The sequence below is a fragment of the Rana temporaria genome, chromosome 2 (genome assembly GCF_905171775.1).
Source record: "Rana temporaria chromosome 2, aRanTem1.1, whole genome shotgun sequence".
NCBI lineage: Eukaryota > Metazoa > Chordata > Amphibia > Anura > Ranidae > Rana > Rana temporaria.
Window position 1 is genome coordinate 130,286,319 of NC_053490.1, and position 8,069 is coordinate 130,294,387.

Here is an 8,069-nt window from a genome sequence, read left to right on the forward strand (position 1 = left end):
TGATCTGAATACTCCTTTATTCATGTTGACAAAGTCTATTTCACTCTCATAATTTTAATTTTTCCTATAAATCTATGAATTTTTTGCATCACCAAAAAGATCAAAAAAACATGGCCTATTTGCATATGTAGGGCAAAGCAGCAGGTACACTTTAAGGCCACTCATAGTTTGGTTGAAAAAAGACACAAGTCTATCTAGTTCAAACTTAACATACAATTGTTTATACACAATCCTATACCCATAGTTGATCCAGAGGAAGCCAAAAGAAGAAATTCCTTCCTGATTTCCCAAGAGGCAATCGGATATTCCCTGGATCAACTTTACCTTTAAATGTTAGTATCCAGTTATGTACATTTAAGAAAGAAAGAGGGCCTTCTTAAAAGAGAAGTATGTTTTTTTTTTTCAGATTCATACTTGCCTAGGTGGATGCAGCATCAGTCCGATGCTGCATCTGTCCCCTGGCATCTCTAAAACTGTGAGCCGAACGATCGAACGCCATCGATCACTCGGTTTTTACAGCTCCCCGAGCAGGGAACTGGTGACTGCTCTGCCCCCTCCTCGCTCACTGAAGCGCTGAGCCGTGGAGGGGATGGGAGCGGGTGGCTCATTAAGAGACTGAGCCGGGTGTCAGTCCAGGGATCTGGGCGGATCCCGACTCCATGGTTGTGATGGACTTCAGCCCGTTCTCTGCTAAAAACGGGTCACTGGAATGCAGAACGAACTGCACTCCTATGATCCATAGGAGAAGTACAGTCAACCGAGCTTTGGCTGTACTTCTCCTTTAAAACAATCTACTGAGCTAGCCAGAACGAGGTCTTGAGTGAGGCTATTCCACAGCTCTTACTGTAAAGAAACCTTTCCATATTTGGAGATTAAATCTTGTTTCCGCTAGAGGTAAAGAGTGCCTCCTTGTCCTCTGTGATGACCTTAAAGTAAATAACTCAACGCTAAGTTCACTATATGGACTTGAATAAGTGAAAGGTGATAAGCGCAATAAATGCACTGAACAGTGAACAACAGTTAAACACTAATAAATGAATGACAGTTAAACACTGATTAAAGAGATGCAAACAAAAATATAACCATGAGAATGTGGTGATAAAACCAAAAAATTTGAATAAATTCCAAACACTAAATCAAAAAATATGACACAGATCAAAATAATGTGTCAAACTAATAAAACCGCTGAATGTGGAAAAACACACAAAAAGGAAAAAAGAAAATTTCCCAATAAAAGTCCCATCCAAAAAACAGCTGTCAAATGAAGGTGGTCAGATGGCAATATGGATGTGTCTTCATAAATGATGGGCTCACAGAGCGCTTACCTCCCTCTTGTGGAAAAATCGCCTGAAATCTCTTCAAACCAAATGAATGGAGACTGCAACGTCCCATCAGCTGTATTATGGATCCTGGTCTTCAGGAATATGGAGACTTGCCATAGGGTGCAGGTATTAACAAGAAGAAAACAGAAACATAGAGGCTACGTAGGAACGATAGCTAGACGTGACCAGAAGTGACGCGGAACACCATCCAACCGGAAGGGTTTGTACTCTGCGTTTTTGATATTTATGCTTGTAAGCAGTTTTAGCCTTTAATAAACCCCCTCTCTGTTTGATATACTTCACAATGGAAGCCTCTATGTTTCTGTTTTCTTCTTGTTAATACCTGCACCCTATGGCGAGTCTCCATATTCCTGAAGACCAGGATCCATAATACAGCTGATGGGACGTTGCAGTCTCCATTAATTTGGTTTGTTTTTTCCACAAGAGGGAGGTAAGCGCTCTGTGAGCCCATCATTTATGAAGACACATCCATATTGCCATCTGACCACCTTCATTTGACAGCTGTTTTTTGGATGGGACTTTTATTGGGAAATTTTCTTTTTACCTTTTTGTGTGTTTTTCCACATTCAGCGGTTTTATTAGTTTGACACATTATTTTGATCTGTGTCATATTTTTTGATTTAGTGTTTGGAATTTATTCACATTTCTTGGTTTTATCACCACATTTTCATGGTTATATTTTTGTTTGCATCTATTTAATCAGTGTTTAACTGTCATTCATTTATTAGTGTTTAACTGTTGTTCACTGTTCAGTGCATTTATTGCGCTCATCACCTTTCACTTATTCAATTCACTTTTTTGTTGTTAGCACATATAGATTTGAGCAGCAGTTTGTTTGATTGCACTTTCACTTTATTATATTTCATTTATTTTTCACTATTGGCTAGCGCTTAAGATACCTCTATATTCACTATATGGACTACTTATATATTTATTCATTTTGATTATATCCCCCCTTAATCTCCTCTTCTGAAGAGAGAATAAATTCAGTTCATCTAATCTTTCCTCATAGCTGAGCTCCTCCATGCCTCTTATCAGTTTGGTTGCCCTTCTCTGCACTTTCTACAGTTTCCCGATATCCTTTTTGTGAACTGGTGCCCAAAACTGAACTGCATATTCTAGATGAGGTCTTACTAATGATTTGTAGAGGGGTAAAATTATATCTCTCTCTATGGAGTCCATACCTCTCTTAATACAAGAAAGGATTTTGCTTGCTTTAGAAACCACAACTTGGCATTGCATGCCATTATTGAGCTTCTGATCTACCAGAATACCCAGATCCTTCTCCACCATTGATTTCCCCAATTGTACTCCTCCTAGTATGTATATTACATGCATATTCTTAGCCCCCAAGTGCATAACTTTACATTTATCAACATTAAACCTCATCTGCCACATAGTTGCCCAATTAAACTGCTGCAGTGCATTGAGGTCAGCTTGTAAGTTGGAGACATCCTGTAAGGACATTATTCCACTGCATAGCTTGGTGTCATCTGCAAAGACTTTAATTGTACTTTTAATCTCCGACCCTATATAATTTTTAAATATATTAAAAAGTAAGGTTCCCAACACTGAACCTTGGGGTACATCATTGATAACCTTAGACCATTCAGTTTTCTATCCATTTACAAAACGGATTTTTCCAAGCATGTAGACTTTGCCTTACACATTAGCCGTGTGTGGGGAATTGTGTCAAACGCTTTTGCAAAATTCAAGTATACCACATTCACAGCCACCCCTTTGTCTATGGTTTTACTTACCTCCTCCTAAAAAGAAATAAAGTTTGCCTGACAACTTCTGTCTTTCATGAATCCATGCTGTCTATTGCTTCAAATATTTTTTCCCAGCAAGAACTCTCCTATGTGGTCTTTTTATTAAACCCTCCAGTATCTTCCCAACTATAGAAGTTAAACTAACATATCTATAGTTTCTTGGTAAATACTTTGATCCCTTTTTAAATACAGGTACTATATTGGCCCTACACCAGTCCAGTGGTACCATTTCAGTCATTAACGAGGGTCTAAGTATTATATATGATGGTTTTGAAATTACAGAGCTCATTTCTTTTAAGATCCATGGGTGGTCACACATATCCATCTGGTCCAGTTGCTTTATTCATCTTTATTCTGTCTGATCATTTCTGGACCATATCACTTTTGAGCCATTGTAGATTTGGGGCTGTGTCAATACCATCCCTATTATGGACATGAGCTCCCCCATGCTCCTTTGTATACACAGAGATGAAAAAGGTATTTCATAAATTTGTCTTCTCTTTGTCCCCAGTCACCCACTCTAGATTATTTTGTAAAGGGCCTACATGCTCAGACCTGACCTTTTTACTATTAATATATTTGAAGAATTTTTGGGGGTTTGTCCTACTATCTTTTGCAATCTGTCGTTCGTTTTAAATTTGTACATATTCTGTTTCAATAATTTTTATTCAGTTTAACAAGTAGCCAACATGCTATCACTCTGCCCACATAGGGGCTAGCGTTGACAGTGGTAATAAAAGTTAGCATACAAAATTAGACACAATGCAGCAGTGTGAATATGAGAAATTATGTGACAACAGGAGATAGGCCTTTCCACAATGCCCAGAGGGGCAAGGGATTCTGGGGAGGTTTCCTACAGCAGGGTATACGCGAGGCCCATCAATATCTATATAATGGTACAATTTATAGCCTATACAGATCTAAGAAAGCAGAAATATGGTGCTAAGAAAAGAGAGGAGGCACACTCGATGGGTAGGAAACCAGGGAGAGGATAAGAAAAGCCAGCAAGGAAAAGGGCCCAATTTAGAGGCCTAGAGAGGGGGAAGAGGTAAGGGCCCGGGAACATCAAGGCTGTCCATCATAGGTGACCCAAGCTGGCCGGGAGAGTAGGAAAGGCATAAGACAGCCATGGTTCTCAAATTTTCAGGAACTTAGCATGCGTGTCGTTGCGGATGCTAGACATCTGTTCATTAAGCATCAATGCGATCTCTTACCCCCTGAAAGGGTACCTTTTTACATATTCTTTGATATTCTTTGTAACATTAAAACTGTTCATACTTACCTTTTGCTCAAAGCCCCTCTGTTCAGCCATCAGAAATGAAGAGATTGGCTGGGTATGGAGAGCATATAACTTACTCCCCTACTCCACTTAAGGTAGAACTAAACTCTCTCAATTAACATTAACTATTTGTATTCCTTTTTGCGCTAGCATTAGTAAATACAATAGGTAGGGAGGTATAGTATATTTTCGTGTTTTCATATTTTTTTCCCATTTCTTCAGTTGCTTCCTGGTTTCTGGCCAAGGCCCAAATGATGTCACACATCCCAGGAGCCTTCATGAGCATTTTTTAATTTCATCTGCAGCAGAAGAGGATGGTCTTTTTCAGCTAGGTGTGCCCTCCTGCCTGCATGCCTGAGCTAAAGGCTGAAGGAACCCAGGAAGTAAATGCTACATGAATTACCTGCCCTTACTCAAGACGTCTGTGGTTAGAAATTCTAGGGGGTGTTTTTCAAAGTGATTTCTCAAGTAAACAAAGCATGCGACATGAATGGATGGGTGAGTTTGCTTTCAATATTAAAAATGAATGAAATAGTCTGTTTCCGTTTGTAGCATTCAGATACAGTTTTAGTTCCATTTTAAGGCAGCACTAGGTGCTAAATTAACCATTTGCCAAACATGGGTGCTGTTGTGTGGGGACATAATAGAGTCCCTAGCCCGATGTAAACTAAGACCTCTGCAAATCGGAACTCACATAGGGTTTCTTTTCTTCACTCTGAAGGCTAATGAGGTAACAATGCAAAGGTAAGTAAAAACAGGTGGGGGTTGGTAATTAAATAAAAATGTAAAGTTAATGAAAGGATTGCATGAAGGAGCTAACGTAACAGTCATGTTTAATTGTTCATGTTTAAATTGAGAGTAACAGGATAAGGGCTGAACTCCTGGGGAAAATTATTTTTTTAACCTTAAGCCCTGTTTCACAACTATGCATTTTTAGTGCTTTTTGCATTTTGCAGATTTGCACAGCAGAACGTCTTCCATAGGAAACCATGTAAAATGTACTGTCGGGCAAATCTAAAAAATGCAAAAAGCACTAAAAATGCATAGGTGTTAACCAGGCCTTAGAGGTCAGAACTCTGTGCAGGCCAGTCAAGTTTTTCCAACCCAAAATCGCTCATCCATGTCTTTATGGACCTTGCTTTGTGCACTGCTCCAAATAATTTGGTGGAGGGGGATTATGGTGTGGGGTTGTTTTTCAGTCCCCTTAGTTCCAGTGAAGGGAACTCTTAAGGTGTCAGCATACCAAGACAATTTGGACAATTTCATGCTCCCAACTATGTGGGAACTGTTTGGGGATGACTCCTTTCTGTTCCAACATGACTGTGCACCAGTGCACAAAGCAAGGTCCATAAAGACAAGGAATAAGTGAGTTTGAGGTGGAGCGTAAAAGGTGTCCCAATACTTTTGACAATATAGTGTATATTTTATATGTTACGTATATGTAGAAGCTTGGGTTTTAGGGTAAAGCCTCGCACACACGACCGAGAATCTCGTCAGGAAAAACCCATAGTTTTCCCTGACGAGATTCTTGGCAAGAAACTCTTGCCCCCGAGTGTACAGACTTTTGTTTCAAAAGAACCGCGGTTCTCTTGAAAGGAAAGAACGCAGTGACGTCATCGCGTATGACGAGCATGCGCTCGTCACATTCGATGCCGTCGCCACCATCTTGCTTCACCCTACCTATGCCGTGGAAGCTACCGCGCATGCGTCTAAGTCATTTCAAGCATGCGCGGGTAAGTATATACACTCTCAGGTTTCTCGTCGGGAAACAGGCCGCCAAGAATCTCAACGAGAAAAAAGAGAGCAGGTTCTCTTTTTTTCTCTTTGAGATTCTGGCCAGATTTCCTGACGAGAGACCTGAATGCCTCGTACACACGAACGGGAATCTCGGCAAGAAGCAGGTTTCTGTTTTTTGCCGAGAAAACCGGTCGTGTGTACGAGGCTTGATATAATTTATTGGCTAACTAAATAGATTGCGGTGCAAGTTTTCGAGCCACGCTGGCCTCAGACAATATAAATTGGAAGTAAGAAATATGCACCTTATTCATGAAACATATGTCTAATGTAATGTACATCAACTTGATAACATCTGCATCTCTTTGTTGTTATATATATTAAATGCCTGTTCCATGCTGCCATATTGTTGTACAAAAGGCTAGCGAGCCTTGAAAGCTTCCACTGCAATCTAATTAGTTAACCAATAAATGGTTTTGCTCTAAAACCTAAACTTCTACTTTTTTTGATGGCTAACACGACAACACTCTGCTGTCATATTGGCTAAATAGAGCTGACCTATCCATGACAACGACAGTCTTGTGTATGGCCACCCATTAGACTATTTATATGAATTATGTGAGGCCGCTTTATTTGTCGTGTTTTTTTCCCCTACATCCTTCCTGCTGCACTGTTTGTTTAGATACAGCGTTTGTGTACCACTAGTTACTATGTCGTTAGCATTGTGTTGTGTTATCATTATGTGTCTAAATACATATCTGCACTTTTTTTCCCCTTTCTTCTTTTTATTGGACATTTTATTTTAATCTTTCCTGTTTATTCTTTGCCGGTTGCCTATTTGATAGGTGAATTTGCTTTAGTTTGTCTGTCTCATGTGTGTTGAGTGCTGTCTCCATTGCTTGGTGTAGGCTTTCCCTGTCTGCTTGGCTCTGGGTGCGCCTCTCTCTCTCTCTTTCTCTGTGAATGCCCTTCCTCTGTGCCTCTCTCAATGTTACTTCCAAATCACCCAGACACAGCTTACATACCACAAACTGCACAATCCACGCCGCACTTTTTAACAAGGATTATCTTAATCGCCGGTAATACAATACTCTTATTTATTTTTTTGTCTTTTTAAAACCACAGCTAAACGACAAATAATAAAAACAATAGTGACCACTTCCTGATCAGCTTAACACAAATATGCACAACCTTAGATCCCCCGTACACAAACTCCCAGGCACCCACTGTCATAAGTGTATGACACCAATGCCTCCCATTCCCCCTTCACAAGGGTAAATTGATTTTCAGGCAAATCATTTGTGGAGCACCAGAAGGGGTTAATACAGGCCTTTTACTGAGAGTGTGAGCGTGGAGGTGGCAAGGTGGCACAAGTCATATATGGTTAGCTAGGTTACCTTCTTATGGCTCCTGGTGTAGCTGAAAGAGGCGATCCCTGCCCTTGGAGGGACAGACAGCAGCATTTTTCCTTTAAGGTACAGGGAGATGGGACACAGGAGACTGGCAGATCCGTCCAGCCCTCTGACGTCACACAACCTATAGTACAGGTCTGCAGGGTCCTAGTGCCCTCTGCAGGGAAAGGGGAGGGGTGGGAGGAAGCTCTGAGTTTAACCTCTTCTATGCCAAGGATGTTTGAAATTTTATATTTCAAGTAAAGCTGAACAAATTTTGAAAATAAGCGTTGTTTCCCCCGAAAAATTTAATGACACATTAACATAATCTTAAGAACATTTAGAGGTGCGGAATACAATTCATAGCTGGTCCTAAACAAGTCTCATAAGTAAACATGAATGATGACCAAAATGAATACAATTTAATAGTTATGAATAACTAAATAATGAAAGGAATAGTGTTGCAATAGTATTTCCAACTACAGTCATGAATATCTTGATGTAATGATTTATTTACTTTTCTATTTTCTGTTGAGTTTATATAATTTAC

The 8,069-nt window shown here is 39.9% G+C and overlaps 1 protein-coding gene across 5 annotated transcripts in view; it reads right to left on the reverse strand.

The window, feature by feature from the left end:
* The window catches only part of RBMS2 (RNA binding motif single stranded interacting protein 2), a 151,614-nt gene extending 143,953 nt beyond the window's left edge, over positions 1 to 7,661 (reverse strand). For all 5 annotated transcript variants that reach the window (XM_040341036.1, XM_040341042.1, XM_040341039.1 and 2 more), the window contains exon 1: positions 7,526 to 7,661. In XM_040341036.1, coding sequence (XP_040196970.1) covers positions 7,526 to 7,591 — 66 coding nt within the window. In that variant the 5' untranslated portion in view covers positions 7,592 to 7,661. The remainder of the gene's footprint in view (positions 1 to 7,525) is intronic.
* Positions 7,662 to 8,069: the final 408 nt, after the last annotated feature.